Source organism: Geotrypetes seraphini, chromosome 3, assembly GCF_902459505.1.
Source record: "Geotrypetes seraphini chromosome 3, aGeoSer1.1, whole genome shotgun sequence".
In the NCBI taxonomy this organism is placed as follows: domain Eukaryota; kingdom Metazoa; phylum Chordata; class Amphibia; order Gymnophiona; family Dermophiidae; genus Geotrypetes; species Geotrypetes seraphini.
In genome coordinates, this window is record NC_047086.1 from 364774344 (window position 1) to 364793831 (window position 19488).

Consider the following 19488-nt stretch of genomic DNA (forward strand, 5'->3'; position numbering starts at 1 on the left):
CAGAACTGTGATGCATCGTACACACCATCAAAACAACAGCATTCAAAACAACACATAGGTCATTGCGAATTAAAGAGCAGCAGCGAGAATCATTAATAATATGAGAACCAGACAATAGGAACCAATGAAAGCAATAAATACATATTTGAAATGTGGTTCTTTCAGGTGGAAATACAAGAGGCAAGCAATCAAAAGAAAAAGAAAGCATTAAAAATAAACTAATGACATGACAGGAAAGAATAACGGGATAACCTAAAAAGAAAATACAGTATAATCATATTCCTTAATCTCTTTCATCTGTGCGAAACCTACATTCTTAATTCTTGCTAGACCCACATTCATTTTCTTTCCCCTCTTATAACTTTAAAAAAATAAAGAAACAAGAGAAACATGTGCTCTGAAATCTATACCCAGTTCTAATCAAGTTTATATCATGACTCCTATTTCTCTCCATGCTCTTCCTGCTCATACTGAGCCCTTTAAATAGATGCAGCTTACTTCTATTGTTCTAACTCAGCATGTCTCACTTAGCTATGCGAACTCTGATCTCCCAATACGCTGATCTCAGAGTACAAAAGCCCTTTTTAACTTATTCAAATACGAGATCTTTCTTTTGTTTTTTATGCCTCGCTAAACTACAAATTCTCAATGATCCTTTTAATATGCAAACAAACTTGCTCCAAGACTTCTCAAAAAAGAATCCTGTGTTCTAATATAGCATAGGTTCCCTCAGCCATGCAAACCAAAAACCTAACCAGAGAGGCTATATGAGCCCCTCTGGGTCCATATATTTTTACATTGCAAGCTATTACATTTTTAAAATTCTTCAACTCGCTAATATTTAAACATGAACTTTTTTCCCTTTTTCCCCCACTCTTTCTCGCATTCTCTAGTGTAAAGCGGGAAGCAAGATAAGACTCCTAAGGATTTATGACATAGGCAAATAGATTACACATACAAAAACAGTTAAGTCTGGTTGCTAATTTCGTTGAACCCTGTTTTACTCATTAAAGTATTGAATTACAAAGATCCCTACACCTTTAGTTCAAACGGGTCATTTCCACAGTAACACATCGGGAATTTGGCTCACACAAACTCTCAGAAATCTATTACTTACATCCCTTTAACAGGCAGCTTAATGAAAAATACACCGGAAATAGAACAATTTTCCCTGGCTCCTGTTGCTTTCCACATGCTTTTCAGTACAGGAAGCCTGTAATGATATGTAAATAAACTCCCTGTACTCCTCAGTATCTTAATTTAAAATTCCTCAACCAGCTAACGTAGTTGGGAAAAATCTCACAGCAACCCCTCCCTATTTATACAACTGGGAGTGAACCTCCGGTACTGTCTGTCCTTCTAAGCTCTATACCGAAAAGAAAGAGAGAGAAAAAAATATAATCCGTTCATTTGCCAAGATCTAATCTTTCTTTTTTATTAACATCCATAAACACAACGGCATGTTCCCTAATGCTGTAGATTCATAACTCTTGCTAAGCAGATATATATATATATACACACAGGCAGCATACAAAAACAGATTATACTTATCATGCGATAATATTATTCCTTAAAATAAAGCATGCATATGTAAAGAATTTACATTTACAGTCGGCTGGCCACACCTTCCATAAAATGTACCTAATCCCCTTTGTTTTTCAACAGGAAAACATTTCTAGCTTCCTATAATACTGGACACACTGTCATTATCACTGCAGGATCTTCTCTAAGGGGCTTTTACAGAGGATTGCTGTCTGGGGAGGTCTCTCACTTCTGCTGTACTCCCCATTCTGTCCCCTTGAGCCACCCGCATTCAACAGAAATATTTTGCTTTGTCCGTCTCTGGCCATGCCCTTCGCAGGATAATGGAAATGCAAATAAGGACTCCCTCTTGCTTCGTGCCCCTGGCACGTCTCATACACACATTTGCAGGGTGCTCACAGAAAAAACTCAATCCAGATCTTGACTCAACCCTATTCTTTCTCCTAATATATATATACAATATATATACAAATGTACAACAATATCTATTGTCTTTCCCTATTACTAACCTGATGTCTAATATATATAAAAATTAAAATAAAAGGATGTACTTACAATTTGTACAGTATTAATTCCGTACTGTCTCTGTGTGACTAGAAATATATTTTGTGTAGTTTTGGTGTCCAATTACAGCACAAAAAGTGGACCACGATGTGGCCCCCAGTCCATGCCAGAACAGGCCCCCCCAAAACCCCCCCTCACACAGGAGCACCATCCATCCAGCACCAAGGCGCTATACATACGCCCCCTGAACGTGTTTCTCTTTGGAGTTCACCAGAACACCTGAAAAAATAAAATCTGTTAATCACGCAAGCGCGTAAAACCCACGTGCACGATCATGTCGGGCAGTCACCACTGAAGTAAATGCTGCTTTGTTTACCTCATTGGAATGACTACGAGACGGCATTGTATTTTCCAAAAACATAATATTTTTTTATTGTTAGAATAAAGACTTACAAAATTACAGCAGCAAAGGCATAGCAGAAAGAAATATATTGTCAGTTCAGAATATGCAATGGAGAGTAGAACTTACACCCATATGCCGAGCAGGGGGCTATCATGTCTCTGCTGGCATACCCAAGTGAATTTCTCTCTGGTTTTACCTGTGATGCATGGATTGTTATATAGAATTCTTCGTGAACTTTATTCCTCCAGCTCTGAGATCCTTATCACCTTGCAGATGCTAATTTGTGGTTTTACAATTCTGTGCATCTTCAGGATGGAGTCCTTGTAGATAGTCTTATGCAGAAAGTTGGCAAGGGTGACCTCCAGCACCCCAGTTGTGCTTGGTTCCCATAACTTGCTTCAGAGACAGGCCAGCCTGGGTAAGAGTTCTGTCTTGGTATCAGGCTCCTACGTCTCTTAGTCCTCTTTCGTCCTGCAGGGAATGTTGCTTGTTATAAATGTTTTATGGCTTTCCAGGGTGCCTGGCATATGTGAAGTCATACAGCACTGATAACAGCTCAGCAGAACCTTGGAGAAGTATTTTCCCAGCAGGGAATGGCAGCTGGGTTAGCATTTCAAAGGATACATGTGTTCACAGAGAGCAAGGTACAGGCTGGGCCAGGCTATGGGAAAATATAGGTTAAAAATGTCTGTAGTGTCTAGCATACACAAGTGAGGCCAGTATGTCCAGTTTATCCATCTGTATGGCCAGGTTATCCATCTCAAGGGGAATGGAGTCTTGAAACAGCACTGGTTGAAACATGATCATGTTGTCGGTAGTCACCCCTTTTGAGATATAATCCAAAGATAAGTACTTTGTTACTTTTAAAAAGCATAAAATTATTGCAACATTAGAAAATATGGACTAAATTAAGAAACAACGGTGAAAAATGTTCTTGAGTATTTGAAATATCCTTCTAAAAATCCGATTGAGTAAGTGTGCATGTAATTATTCATGCTCTAATGTTGTCAGTAGCATGTGGCCATGAGCGCATGGGCCCTTAGTGCCACCTATTTTGTAGGTGGTAAGGGCTCGTGCTAATCACTTAGCATCTAGAATGCGGAAATGACGACATGCTAACTGATTAGCATAGATGTACTCACTCTTTGCCCCCCCAGCCACACTCCCTCAGTGAAAAAATGTAAAATATTATTTTTAAGCACGTGGGTAATACATGCACATTTGAATCTTACCACAGGATGCCTCTCTTAATGTGTGGTAATCATACAGTGATCACTGCAGCTTAGTAAAAGGACCCTTTAACTTTGATACTGTTGGAGCGCAGTAACACTTTGGAGGGGACTCTATGATTATTTCTAGTGCAATGTGTCTAGTACTAAATGCTAGGGTTATCCATCTGATCCCGCAAGTTTGCAGAAGGATGTCGCACATCTTTCAACTTCGCCTCCTTCCCAGTGGGCTACCTCCTGCAAGCAAGTTGAGAAGGTGTCTTTCTGTTCTACTCTGTGGTTTCTTATTATTTTAGGGTTTTTATGCATATCCAAATTTTGAGATTTGGTGCTCAGAGTTCCGTCTAGTTTGGGACCTCCATCTGGGAGAAGATGCAGCTTGCAGGGTGGAAGTCTGCTACTAGCAGGATCAACTTTCGCAGATACCTGTCTAATCAGCTTGCTGTAATATTTTTTGGAACTCAGGGTCCGTTCCCTTAGCTGGCTTACATCCCTGATTTATCAGGAGCTTGAGCGCAGGCTGTGTGGTCCTCCCCCCTCCCTCCGCATCACAGCGTGGGAAGTTGTGGTTGAGGCTCAATCCAACAGTGGTCCAACTGGCAGCCCGAAGCCCACTTTTTGTGGAGAAAATTTCTGGCCTTCTCCAATTTTCCAGCTGAAGTAGGCAAGCACCACATGGCGCAGTAAGGCTATTGCAACCTATGGGAAAAATTGGGGAGGTATGAATTCTGGGGTTTTGCAGGCTCCTGGGGCCAGGGATAGGGTCCCCCCACCTCTAGAAGCCCCTTTATGAGGTTTTTTGTCTTTTAATATTTCTTCCCGGCCCGATTTTGGTGCCAAAATTGCTGTCACGGTAGCTATCTTGGATTTCCCAATTTTTTTCTAAAGTCTCTATCTGCCTCAAAACTCCTCAATTTTGCTTGAAACTGACAGGGATGGACCCCTCAAGCCTTTCTCCCCCTATATCATGCCAGGTTTGTGCTTGATGGTCGGTCGAGGAACATCCATGTTCATGTGCCATGGTGAACACTGGGGGGAGTCGAGAGCCATGAGCTCAGCCTCTGCTGAGTCCTATTGGACTGGGCTCGTTTTAAGGGGAAGAGGTCTTTCCTAGAGTCCTCCAAAGGTGAATTGGTGAAGTGCAGGTATGTCAGCACCATGGAGCCCAAGAGAACACACACGGAGCCTCTTTAGAGGTCTTTTGGGCTGCCAGTGCAGGGCTTTACCCTGGATTTCGTGAGCCTGATGTGGAATGCCTATTTAAATTATTGGGTCCTTTAGCATCTGCTACAGGTAAGTCTGTGGTTGCACCTAAGGGAATGTTCCCCTAAGTCACTCCCTGATCAAAAACAGACTCAGCACAGGATCAGGATATCCAGTCGGAGATCGACTGGGATAATTGGAGGTCTAATTTTATGCCAGTATTGTCCCAGAGAGCTGCATCCTCCTTGGCAGAGTCTGGTTCTCAGCATGAGTCCAGCAGTCAAGAAGCAGTGGTTGTCCTTGACCAGGGGGAGGACCCTACTATGAGGCACCTATTTACTGTAAGGCTGCCTCATTCCTGGGTATTATTGCAAATTCATTTCAGGAATTAAAATTGGAATCCCTGCAAGCCTCCACCTCACAGTGCTCAGTTATGAGCAGCTCCATTACTCTGACCACATACTTCCTTTCACATCCTGACATCACTAAACTGATTATGGAATACTGGGAGTCCCTGACATGCTTGCTGCAGGTAGCTAAGACTATGGTTTTGCTCTACCCTGTGGCTCCTGAATTTCAACAGATCTTTGTGCAGCCTAAAGTGGATTCACTGGTGGCCCAAGTCACTAAGTGGATTTCTTTACCCAGCGAAGGAGGTATGATGTTAAAAGATGCTCAGGATTGCAAGGTGGATGTAATTCTCAAGAGACAATTTGAGGCCTTGGCTTTGGGCATTAAAGCTGCGGCTTCCTTTGTGGCACACACGTGCCATATGCAATTTAGTTGGATTCTGACTTCAGAGGGTGACAACAACCCCCCAGATGGTTCTATCAGGGGTAAATTATCTGGCAGACACACTATGTGACATGATCAGAGTCATGAGCAAGGTTTCTGCCTTTTCAGTCCCCGACCGCAGAATGTTCTGGATCAGAGAGTGGGCACGAGATTTGACTTCTAAGGCCACACTGAGTAGGCTTCCCTTTCAAGATTAGATGCTGTTTGGAAAGGGTTTGAATGATGGCTAGTGTGACAGACTATCGCCCTAAAGCCTTACCGGACAGCAGACCCTGAGCTGCAAGAAGTTTGAGGCACGGAAATTTTCGAGGCTCTTAAGATTCTGTCCATATTTTATTTATTTATTTATTTCAATTTGTATCCCATTTCCCCAGAAGCTCAGAACTGATTACAATTTAACATTCACAACCAATTTAAGAACAGAATAGTCATGACAACAATTAGGTTACATTTAGACAATTACAGAATTATTTGAGGGTCCAGCCTAGTCTTAGCAAAGAGTAGTTGGAGAGTAAATTGAGGAAGCTGTTCAGTTGAGGTCTATTGTTGTAAGAAGGTCTTTATTGCTCTACGGAAGGACATTAGTGAATCTAGTGACTTTATCTGTATGGGTAGCTGGTTCCATAGTTGAGGGAGGAAATGGCTGTAGGAGCGTTTACATGCCATGCTCATCCGGAGGGATCTCCCTGCAGGAATGTTGAGTCTGTTCTGCAGCTCCTGGCACACGGAACAGAAAGAGAGCACAGCAATAGAGAGCAAGGTGAGTGAGTGAGTAGGTGGAAATGGAAGGATAGTAAGACAGGTATCAAGTAGGATGGCAGGGGTCTGCGAGGTATGGGTGTGCGGTGAGAAATTGGTCAGTCAGAAAAGCAGTGCATGTTAGGTTAAGGTAGAGACAGGGACACAAACACAGCCAATCTAACACTCAGAAACTCTGCAGTTATTCAAACGTTCCGCTCTAGCTCTCCAACACAACCAGATCACTAGTGGGTCAAATGACAGTCTGAGACTCACCTTATGCACTTTTAAAACAGGTCTTACTGTATGTGTCTTTGGGCGGCTCAAACAAATTGTCTTTGTTTCTGTTATTGCTCCTGGAAGTCTAGTATGTAAGCATGTCCACGGACTGGTCATATCTTGGATTTCTTTTGCTCGATGTCCAGTGCTCCTGGATGTTTTTTAAAACCCCTTTTGATTATATGACTTAAGACGTTTTTGGTTTTCCTGGACATCCAGATTGCTTTTGTGGCGGTTTTTAGACGTCTTTATTTTTTTAATTATGAGCCTACAATGTCTGGAAAACTTTGTTTATAAAGGCAACATAGAAAAGTGTTTGGTTTAAAAATTAGGTTTGACTTTTTTTTTTTTTTATAAAGGCCAGATCTAAAAATCTAGCTAAATAAGGCCCTCTTTACTATGCCGTGGTAGAGGTTTTCTACCGTGGCCTGGATTGCTGAATGCTCCCATGCTCTTAATAATTCTGTGAGCATCAGAGCTTAATAAAAGGGGGAGGGGATAAGTATGAAAACTACAAAATTTACTATATCTGGTTATTTTTTGTGTACCTTTGAAACAGAACATTTTTTTGTCTGAGTTTAACATTTTCTGTAAATAGACACACAAATTCCATATGAAAATTTGTGCAAGCAAAATTTTGGTGAAAAGCACTGTAAAGCTTTGTAAGACCTTACATTTTAGGCCTTTGTTTGTTATGTTTATTTTGCAACATATCAATGCAGTTTACAATATAATTTTAATTGAACACCACCACACCACCATGGAATAAAAGTTAAAAATGTTGAAGTGCTAACAAGTGGAAATAGAAGAGCAAACCAAACATGTTTTTACAAAAATGTCCCTAGCAGTTTTGGGATTGAGAAAATGTATAAAGGTATACAAGCAGGTTGTCTTCTGTGCTTTACTTTCCCAGTTTCCCCTCCCCTCCTTTCAATTTGTGCCTGAAATAAGCCCTTAGAGGGGGTGCAATTAAACTGTGGCCATTTGGCCTTTATCTGCCATCATGTTTCTATGTTTATCATTTGTTGCTGGAGAATGTGAAATCAGTTTAGTAGGGTTTTAAAAAGATTTGATAATTTCCTAAAAGAGAAGTCCATGGGCCATTATTGAGCTGACTTGGGAAAATCCACTTATTATTCCTAAAATAAGCAGCATAAATTCTATTTTACTGCTTGGGATCTAGCTAGGTACTTGGGACCTGGGTTGGCCACTGTTGGAAACAGGATGCTGGGCTTGATGGACCTTCGGTCTGTCCCAGTATGACAATTCTTATGCTCTTCTTAAGAGACCCTCTTAGCCTCTGGAAGACTTCACTTTAGAGTAGCAGGTAAATGACAAATTTCTCAGCTGTATAGAAAATGTTACTTTTGCTGTAATTTCAATGAAGTGACCCAAAACAGAAAGCTCTGTGTATTGAGAGAAACTCCCAATATGTAGAAGTAATTTTATAATCTTTTTTTCACATATAAAATTTCAAGTTTATTTATGACTTGATATACCGACCATCACATGTATCTGGACAATTTACAATATAAAAAATTGGAAAAATCAAATATAAAATTTGGTTAAAATAAAATAAAGAGGGGGTAAAAATTGGACTTATTAGAAATGAAAGCTTGTTTGAAGGGGGGTTTATATGAGGGCTATTCAAAAAGTATAAGACCTTAATTTTTCTTGTGTAAACAAATAAAGATAGGGAGGCATGGTTTGGTGCACTTATGTAAGCGACCCTAATGCGCATGCTTGAATTTTTTCCCGCCTACAGAAGCTGTCAGTTTACGGCAGACCGCCGATGAGTGAGGAAGTGTAAGTGACCGCCGTCCGATTTTCATTTTTGACAAAATGACAGAAAAAGTTGAAGGCTGCTGCATTAAATTTTGGTAAAGCTTGGTGATTCCCAAATGGAAACGATCCGCAAGATTCAACAGGCCTTCGGGGATGAAGCAATGTGCACTACACAGATAAAGGAGTGGTACAACCGTTTCAGAAATGGTCGCACATCATTGGAGAGTGAAGCATGTTCTGGAAGGCCTTCAACATCCAGAAATAAGATCGTCATTGACCAAGTGAGGACCCTGCTGATGCAGGATGGTCAAATCACCAAGGGGTACTACCAAGAGGTTCTGCGTCACCTTCGTAACGCTGTGAGATGCAAATGGCCGGACCTGTGAGCAGCAGGCAATTGGCAGTTCCATCACGATAACGCACCCACCCATTCTTCACATTTGATACGGAGTTTCCTGGCCAAACACAACACACCTGTGATTCCTCAGGCTCCCTACTCTCCCGACATGGCTCCGTGTGACTTCTGGCTTTTCCCCAAGCTGAAAATGCCCCTGAAAGGGACCAGATTTCAGTCAAGAGAAGACATCATGCAGAATGCAACGGACCAGTTGTGAGCAATCTCAAAAGAGGCGTTCTAGCATTGCTTCCAACATTGGCAAAACCGTTGGAAGAAGTATGTGGCAGCCCAAGGGGACTACTTTGAAGGAGATTAGTATAAGATTGTTGTATCTGAATACGAGTATTTTTTTATGAATAAAGGTCTGATACTTTTTGAACAGTCCTCATACAATACAGAAAACAGCTCTTTCACACACATGCATAGTAACATAGTAAATGACAGCAGATAAAGACCTGAACAGTCCATCCAGTCTGCCCATTAGTTGTATCCATTAAAAATACATGATTAAATTAACTTGTCTCTTCTTTGATATTTCTGGGTCATAGACTGTAAAGTCCACCTGCTATTGTCCTAGGTTCCAAATGCTGAAGTTGCCATCCAAGCTCACTCCAGTCTATCCAACCATCCTGTTTGCAGGATATTTACCATAAAGTCTGTCCAGTAGCATCCTCATGCTACTCAAGTTAGTGGAGTTCCCATTGATGCCCTCTCCAGCCCATCCTACACCAAATCATCACATATGGGACACAGACCTTGCAAGTATGTCCAGCAACGGTCTTAGTTCTTTAATTTACTTCCTTCATTTTCTAATTAGAGATCCTCTTATGTTTATCCCACACTTTTTTTAATTCCATCACCGTTTTCCTCCCCTCAGGAGGGCATTCCAGGCATCTACCACCCTCTCTGTGAAAAAGAATTTCCTACCATTGCTCCTGAGTCTGTCTTCCTGCAACCTCAAATTATGCCCTCTAGTTTTACCATTTTCTCTTCTCTGAAAAAGATTTGTGTGTGTATAATACTTCTGGTGGAATTCTGTGCAAATAATTCTGTGCACACAAAATTTCAAATTCTGCAGGTTTATTTGACAACATTTAAACAATATTTTTGCTAATTATTATCCAGAATTTCTGTACAATTCAGTATTTTCATTAACTTATACTAGAGAAAACTTTGATATGCTTTGATATGCAGCTCCTGATTGGTGAAGCCCAACTTTAGCACAGGAAGTCCCGGTCAGAGACTACTGCAAATGACCGGGGGAACACTGTACAGTACTTCACTTTGCCTTTATGTTGCTGAAAAATATTTCTGAAAGCTGACATATTTCAATAATTTCAGAATTTTAAAAAAAATTCTATCTTTTGTTGTTTGAGCAGTCTATTTTTCCATTCACTTAGGTCCGAGTCCCTTTTCTGCTTTTCTTTTTTTGTAACTGTCTTCCCAGGATCACCTGCCTATTGTACATTTTGTCCCCTATCTGTCCAAAATCTGTCTCCCTTGTGCTTATCCCCTCTATGTCCTTCTCCATTTCCTTGCATTCGTTATCCCTCTGTCAGAATCACCCCTTTTCAAGCAATGTCCCTGTGTCTAACAGTCCTTCTATGCCCCTGTCTCAATACTCTTTCATCAAATATACTTCTCTCTGTCTTTCCCTCTCCATGACGTGTTACTTCAGTGCCCCTGTCTCTATGCTTAGTCCTCATCTAAGATCTGTTCTTTATGTTTCTGTGTCTCTCAGTGTGCAGGATCTTCCACCTCCCCAAGCCAGCCTCTCTCCCTAATCCAAGTCTGCATCTCTCACTCTCCTCTATCCTTCCAAGCCTGAATCTCTCTCTCCCTGCCCCTGAGCCAACATTTCCCTATTCATCCCTAGCCAGCATTTTGTCTTCTCCCTGTCCCCCTCAGCCAGCATCGCTTACCTGTCCCCCTCCAGCCAGCATCTCTCTCTCACCCCTGTCCCCCAGCTAGCATCCCTTACCCTCTCCACTATGACCAGTGACAATGATTCCACTGGCAATGTTTTCCCTGTCCCCCTTCAGCCAGCATCTCGCTCTCACCCCTGTCCCCCAGCTAGAATCCTTTACCCTCTCTCCACCATGACCAGTGACACTGATTCCACTGGCAATGTGCCGCTGGCTCTGCAGGCTTCCTTCTAAGCAGTCCTGCCTGAAGAAAAAGGAAATGACATCATTAAATGGGAACACAGTAGTGGAAAGCCTGCACAGGCTCCTTGATGTTTCCGGAAGCAATTTGAGATGCAGAGTCTGAGGGAGTGCCAATTCTGTGCAGAAATTCTTCATGCCAGGGGAATTCTGTGTAAATTTTGCATTGGGCAGAATTTAACTTACTTTTGCACACTGTGCACATAGGCATCCCTGAGTGTAGTTGCAATGTACATACACATACACACACACACACTTACACCTTGAAGCAAGTGTAAATACATGTCAGAAAATTTGTGTATTATTTTGATATCATTGTAGGAGCCTGTTTTATAAAGGCAGATTGATGCCCATATTGCCTTCATACAAAATATGCTGTTTTGGACATTTTCTTTGGTGTCCTGTTATGAAATTGCCTTGTTAAGAAGCTGCTTTCTTAAGAGGATGCCTAGGTTAATGGCATAAAGATCCATGGGCACCTGTGCATCTTCATAAAATTTAGCTCAAATTCTAAAGAAATTGCAACTAGATTGAAGGCCTAGACAATTATGCCTGCTGAAGGGCAGGTGTACAGTGGTGTGCAAAAGTCCTGCATCACTTGACTTGGTTGATGTGTTTTAAACTATGTAACCATTTATGTATTATCTTATTTAATTCTCCATTCTACTATCATGTGTTCAGTTATTGTAATGTAATGTAATGTAATTTATTTCTTATATACCGCTACATCCGTGTACATTTATATTTGATTAAGGTGTGTCTTTAAATAAATTATTTTAAGTTCATGAAAATTTTTATTAAATTTCAGTAACAGAACATAAAAATACATAGGCATCAAATTTAAATACATTTTCAATCCAGAGAAATTTTGTTGAATGTTGGCAATGATAATCTATTGTGATCGTATGGCTGTATATTAAATTGTAGTAACAGATTCTGTTATATTACTATTCGTTTTACTTTTATTTCTATAGTTAGCCCTGAAGAGGGCTGATTTGTCCTGTCTACTGCTTTTAATATTTGATTGGCCAGCCGTTGCTCTTGCGGACAATACCTTTTGGGCATAGAATGAACCAGCTTCACCAGATGCTTGTGGGTGATAATCCTATTCTAAGCTTCAATAATACAATCAGCTCTTGTTTTGTTGTTGGCTGGTTTATTTTTTATATATATATCCTGTGACAACTTGTGCCATAAGTTCTCAATTGGATTGAGATCTGGTAACTGAGTACAGTTTTTGCTCAATGATATAGTGTATTATCATCTTGAAAGAAGTAATCACCAGGAAACAAGTTCGCTGCTGAAGGCAACATGCGTTTCTGTAGGATTTCAATGTACTTCACCATGCCCTCTACAATATGAAGCTAACACTACTTACTCCAAAACATCCCCATACCATGACCTTTGTAGGATGCTAAACCTATAGGTTACGGTATTCAGGCTTCTCCTGGATATTTGCATACATATGTTCTGCACTGATCACACAAGATGCAGAAAGGGCCCTCATCACTAAATAACATCTTCTCCCACATTGCTTTATTGCCCAGCCCATGTCATTCTTTGCTGCAGTCAGTAGTGGTTTTTTCCTAGCTTTACATCCTCTCAAACCAAATTCCAGGCACCTACGCCTCTTTGTGCTTGTACTAACCATGGCTGAGCACTTGTCCTGCCACACTCTCAGCAACTGAGGTGATGTCAGCTTCCTATTGCCAAGAGATGTGCATTGCAAGACTCAATCTTGTCTGTAACTTGTCTTTCTTAGTTAACCTGAACACTCTCTATCCTGTGTGCCTCCTGTCTCCTTCTTCTGAATTCCCTGTGCTCCGACCTGCGACAAGAACTTTACATGCCTCAGATAAGTTTTTGATTCATATTACTTGGGATACTTGTTTCTGTCTACACTATTTGATCAATTCTTCTTCTTGTGGATATTGATATATGTATTTTTTTACATATTTGATATACAGTAAAACCTTAGTTTGTGAGGATAATTCATTACAGAAGCATGCTTGTAATCCAAAGCACTTGTATATCAAAGCAAATTTTCCCATAGGAAATAATGGAAACTCAGACAATTCATTCCACAACCCAAAAACTTTAATACAAAATATTATATGTACTTGTATTGCAAGACCTCGCTCGTTTAGAAGTCACACTCCAACAGTGTCAGAGAACCATTGGCTCAGTTGTGATGATATGGCGTGTGTATACTGTATGTACTTGTACATTACTTGTATATCAAGTTAAAATTTAATAAAATGTTTTGCTTGTCTTGCAAAACACTTGCAAACCAAGTTACTTGCAATCCAAGATTTTACTGTATATATTTTTGTGATTTTTTTTTCACTTGCCCCCTTCAATATTGATCTGTTTCACTGGCTGCTATTATGCATTTTGTACAGGACTAGACGATGTATGGGGCAGGACTCATTTAGGTTATTAACCGGGTGCTGGTTACCTATGAGCTTCCTGCCTGGGGCTAAAAAAAAGTTTTATATATTTATTATTCAACTTTTTTGGCTTGTACTGATTTGTCCTTTCATTAAATATTTAATCAAGATTTTTTGATTCAGTGCTTGGTCGGTTTTGAAAGGGGACTTTGAGTTGTTTCTGCCAAATTTTTGTTTTGTAATATTTATTTATAGCCATCCAAATAAAACTCTTAGGTTTTTCAAGCATCTAATATAATAAAACGCTAGCCGTGCATGCGCACTCCCTCTTGCGTGTTCTGTTTTCCATGCGCTATAGGGCCCCGCAAGTAGGCGTGCGCATGCACGGCAACCGTTTTATTATATTACATATTGGCTGCTGGTAGGGGCTATGGTAATGCTGAATCTCAAGGTATTGCATGGAATGGGTTCTGTTTAGGGTTGTTTTTCATCCTGTTGTTCGGTCTGGCCTGCTCCCTGCTCGCCGTGCCGTATTATATTTTTAAGTTGAAAGACGCGGCGGTGGCTCCTGTCACGAGCCGCAACTGCTTCAGAGAAGACTTCCGCTGCAGGCAGGGATCATTAGAGGAGCCACGGCGGCACCTTTAAACTGAAAAATAACTCCGGCAAGGGAGTCAGCCAGACCACGGGAAGATTAGGGGGATGGAGAAATCCTGCTGCTGCACAGGGAAATGGAGGGGGAGGGAATGCTGTGGCTGCTGCACAGGGAAGTGGGGGGAGGGGAAAAATGCTGCTGAACAGGGAAATGGAGGGGGAGGGAATGCTGTGGCTGCTGCACAGGGAAGTGGGGGGAGGGGAAAAATGCTGCTGCACAGGGAAATGGAGGGGGAGGGAAAAATGCTGCTACAAATGGGAAATGCTGCTGCACAGGGAAGTTGGGAAGGGGAAGGGAAAAAATGCTATTGCACAGAGAAGTAGGGAGAGAGACAGAAAAAGAAGACAGGGATAGGGAGAGAGACAGAAAGATAGATACATATTCTAGCACCCGTTAATGTAACGGGCTTAAAGACTAGTTGTACTATAAGTATATTTGAACTTACTGCCCCCTGAGCTCTGGCAGTCTGCATTAACATCAATTAAGAGGGGGGGGGGGAAGAGACCTGGCTTTGACATCATTGGATGGCTCTCCTTTTGTGTATGGGATTTTAAAGCTTGGGTCTGCTCTGGAATGTGTTGTAGAGACTACTGTATTAACAGCCTACTTTAGGACTATTACATCTATGTCTGCTTGTTCTAGCTGGTGAAAGATTTGAATATCCATTGTCAAGTCATATTATTATGACCATCTAGTTCTGACAGCGCAGACCCATAGCCAATGAACAAATGCATGTGTTATGTGCAGACTTCATGGCTCTATAAGGTGGTATGTCAGCAAGTTGCCAATATAGCAACCATGATTGTCATGGGGAAAAAAATCATGATTCATCAGACATTGATCATGCCTTTTTCATTGGCTACTAGGCCAGAGGTGGTAGCATTTTGGAAATGGCAAGTTTGTGAACTGTTCATGAGCTGCTGTAGTTAAAGTGTACCATGCGTAGATGAATGGAACCCTTTCGACAACCCAACTATATAGGCAAATTGGAATATAAAAGGTAAGCTTCCATAAGATCCAAGGATGCCAGAAACTGGCCCTTCCCTTCTCTCCGATGTCAGGGAAAGGCTTGTGGGCTGGTGCCATGCAATCGTTGCACCCTGGCCCTTCCCTTCCCGGAGTTGCGGTACTGTGGCAAGCAGGGAGCAGCGAGGGGTGGGCAACAGTCAGCCCGCATACCCCCCAACGGGACATTTAAAAAGGTACAATAGCGTGGGTGGGGGGTATTTAAAATATTTATCGTTGCTGCATAAGACAAACAGACATTTCCACCCACTTTTGGGTAGAAAAAAAGTGTGTCTTATGGAACGAAAAGTACGGTAAATACCAGGCTTATCCACTGACAAAATTAAAAGCATTGGCTTTAAATGAAATCAGATCAACTTTTAAAGTGCACATAAAATACCCATGCCCAAAACTGTACAGTATGTGCATCACTTAAGTCTTTTCTTTCCCCAACAGCTTATAGAAGATGTTTGAATATTCAAAAAACACAGGTTCCAACAGCTAAACATTGCTTATTGGAAACTCACATTTTCTACAACCTAAGGTAGATTATCATATAAAGGATTCCACCATTAAATAAGGCTGGCAATTGGGAATCACTAACAGAAGACAACAGTTTTGGATCTTTTACTTTCATACTCAACTGCTGTTTGGTCTGTAAACAATGGGTTGATACAGATTTAATAGTACAATTGATATGCATGCTGCTATTTAATCAGTATTGTACATCCTATTCTTATTAGCAAGATGGAAGAGTCATTTGCTTTTGTATAATTCTTAGATATTGTATTTTATTTACATAATTTGCACTGTAAACTTTGAATAGCAGGTTATTAAAAATAGGCAGTAAGTACTAATTGCTTTGTTTGCAAGTAAAGGTGCTAGAAAAAAAGTGAAAATAGAGCATATCACCTGAAGCAGCATCAATGAAACAGGCTATGTTGGAATAAATACTTTTTTTCTATGCTGTTACTTGAATGGATGATCAAAAATAAGGTTTAAGCTGAATGGCCTGTGTTTGGTCTGGTTAATGAAATTGTATGAGTGCATGTTGGTTTCAACCTTCACTGTTTTTATCTGTCTTAAGCTAAATCAACCATAATTATTCCTGGTTATGAAGATCCTACTTTATTACTATGGCAAAGAATAATTAGTGCATAAATTATTTTTAATGACATTCAGTAGTGTAAAGCAGGAGGAAGTGTCAGAAACAGAAGATCTTGCTTTGAGAAATGGTTAGAACTGCTGTCTGGCTAGATCTTCAGGCTTCGGGTTTGGTAATCACAGTAAACTGAATGCCATGCTGGTTGAGTCGTTCAATCAGTTTAGTTTTAGAAAACGCAGCTCCAGCTGTATATACGCCACCTCTGTTAACCATAAGTCACATAAAAAAATATTAGGAATATGCAATGGGACATTCAGCTTAATACTTTGATACAACTTTTAATTAAGCTAAAACATGTCTTACTGTATAACAAAGCAGACAGTAATTCTTGGAGAGGACACAGAAGAGGGAGGGGTACAAGGACTCTCCCCAAGAAACATGTCTGTTCTGCTCATATTAGTAAATATTACAACAATCAAATATTTAGAACACAGAATAAACAAACTGAAAACGATAACTCAGCCTGCACACAGTATGATGGCATGTTGTATATAGACCCCCAGATTGTGTTCTTGCGAAGTCTGTTTGAAGTCCAACTTACTGGTACTTATTGTAGCAGACAGCAGGTGAATCAGCATCTCCCAGGACGGGCTTCAAGAAAAGAGTGGGTTTGCAAGAAAAATTAGCCAGGTACATACCTAACCTTTTATTTTTGTACAACCCCACTTTATTTCTGAACCAATGGGACGTAACAGCAGTCCCTCAAACTTAAGGTGGGACTGATGAGCCTGCTACCAGAATCAAAGATCCAAATGCAGAATCCTATTCTGTAAAACTTTGTGAATATATTCAGAGAAGACCAAATAGTAGCAGTATAAAACTCTTCTGGGGAAAATTGCCAAAGATTCTGCCCAAGAGGAAGAAAAGCCTCACAGGGAGAGAGTGCCTTCACTGAGATAGGCGGCCATTTCCCAGCTCCGATATAGGCAGAAGAAATGGTCATACAAAATTCACCTGTAAATAGATACCGGCCAACCCTTTCAGGCTGCTTTAATTTGGACATACATATGATCTGTCAAACGAACTTGTTCGCGACTTCTAAATACCTCTGCAAAAGCCTATGCACATCCGGAGATTTTAACCCTTGTCATGTTCTCTCAAACCCAAGGGTACATAGGCTGGCAAATGAACCTGTTGATTGAGGTGGAAGCTAGAAATCATTTTCAGCAAGAAAGAGGTACTCATGCACAAAGCCATGCTTGAATCCAAAATTCTAAGAAAAAAATCTCTACAGGACAAAGCCTGAAGTTTGGACACTCTCCAGCTGGAGGTAATGGCCACCAAAAGCAATTTCCTGATGGTGAGATCTATCAAAGAAGCTTGGTACAGTGGCTCATAGGGCAGACCAGCAAGAGCCCCGATAACCAGGTTAAGATTCCAAATCTGAAACAGCTGTCGCCACATCCGAATGAGTCGCAAGGGAGCTCCCATGAGACTTGGAACTGAAGCACGAAAGCCTGGCTTTCTGAACTCTGAGAGCCAGCTGCTAGGCCCTTTTATAGGCTGTCTGGGAGAAAAGAGCACCAGCAGGATCAATGCACAGCCCGGGTTTTCGCCCCTAAGCACTACTACTGTATAGTCAAGAGCTATGCCTTAAGCATTCCAGATCCTACAGGGGTCATCTTTGACCATAAATTAACTTATCATGAACACATTTGTAGTATTGTTAAACCAACCTTTTTCAGACTTTGTCAAATCCATTCAGTTTTGAAATTTTTATGCCCAAAATCACTTAACATTTTAATTCATTCCTTGGTCATTTCTAAAATTGATTATTGCAATGCTCTATCAAGGCAATAGCCCAAAATGAAATCAAATGTTTAAAGAATATTCAAAATGCTTCTATTAAACTTATAACGAAAGCTAAGAAATTTGATCACGTGACACCTCTCCTTAAGAAAGCGCATTGGCTTCCAGTAGCTCACCGTATAATGTATAAACTAAATCTGCTTACTTTCAAATCTTTGCTATATAAAACTCCTGCTTTTATTTATAAATTACTGATTCCCTACACCTCAAATAGATTATTGAAATCAAACAACCAACATTTATTAATAATGCCCTCACTTAAAATTATTAATACACGGCGGCAATTCATTTTCTCTGTCACAGCCCCCCAAACATGGAACTCACTCCCTATCTATTTAAGGGAAGAACGCAACTTGGACAGATTTAAGAGCAAATTAAAAAGCTTTTTTTTAAGGATGCATTCGATAATTAGAAAGCCTGACTAGTAGCCTTATTTCAATTGCATTTCATTACTTCTCTGAAGTACAGTGGTGCCTCGCATAACGGACGCCTCGCACAGCGAACGCTGCGCACAACGAACTTCTTGTCTTGATTCGTACAACGGACTTCGTTTCACACAACGAAGTCGCCCGAGCTGCATCGTTCAGTGGCGCTACATATTTTAAACCTCCCCCCGCCGCCACCGCATATTTTTAAACCTCCCCCCGCCGCCACCGCATATTTTTAAACCTCCCCCCCGCCGCCTGGGCCTGCGCTGATCTCTGAATGGCTGCAGTCAGCTCTCGCGGGACTCACAAGAACTAACTGCAGCCAGCTCTCGCGGGACTCACAAGAACTAACTGCAGCCATTCGGAGATCGGCATGGGCCCACACAGGCGTGCAGAGGAATTGCTCCTGATCTCTGCGCTTCTGGCCTGTACGCCACTGGCTGGGAAAGATGGGAGGAATTAAAAAAGGTACTGGGGAGTATGTGGGGGGTGATTATAATACACAGCAAGGATCAACAAAACCCCTGTCTCCCCTCCCCTTCACATATATCCCCTCTATATCATGCTAACAGCTCTAACAAGATAAATTTATCTTTTTTTATGTCATCTTAGCATATTTTATGCTACAGAACGAATTATTTTTTTTTACATGTATTGTTATGGGAAAACGCGTTTCACATAACGAACTTTTCGCATAACAAACTTGCTCCTGGAACGAATTAAGTTCGTTGTGTGAGGCACCACTGTATATGATCTCTCCCTTGCCAGTGTTTTTTCCCTATAAATGTCTTATTTATTATCAAACAACTTGTATTTCTCTTCCCTTTCTTTCCTTTTGTTTTAATATGTTTGTAATATTAGTTTTTAATATGTTTTACAAGATTTAATTTGTCGTCTGTTTTGTTGTCCCCTAAATTTTGTAATTTTACTGATTTGTACATCGCTTAGAATTTTGAATAAGCGATCAAACAAATTTATATTAAACTTGAAATTTGA

General features: G+C 40.8%; 1 protein-coding gene across 1 annotated transcript in view; it reads right to left on the reverse strand.

Annotated features, from left to right (window-relative positions):
- Positions 1-14565: 14565 nt before the first annotated feature.
- The window catches only part of SCCPDH (saccharopine dehydrogenase (putative)), a 130060-nt gene continuing 125137 nt past the window's right edge, over positions 14566-19488 (reverse strand). Inside the window, exon 12 of the mRNA XM_033939548.1 lies at positions 14566-16457. Coding sequence (XP_033795439.1) covers positions 16352-16457 — 106 coding nt within the window. The 3' untranslated portion in view covers positions 14566-16351. The remainder of the gene's footprint in view (positions 16458-19488) is intronic.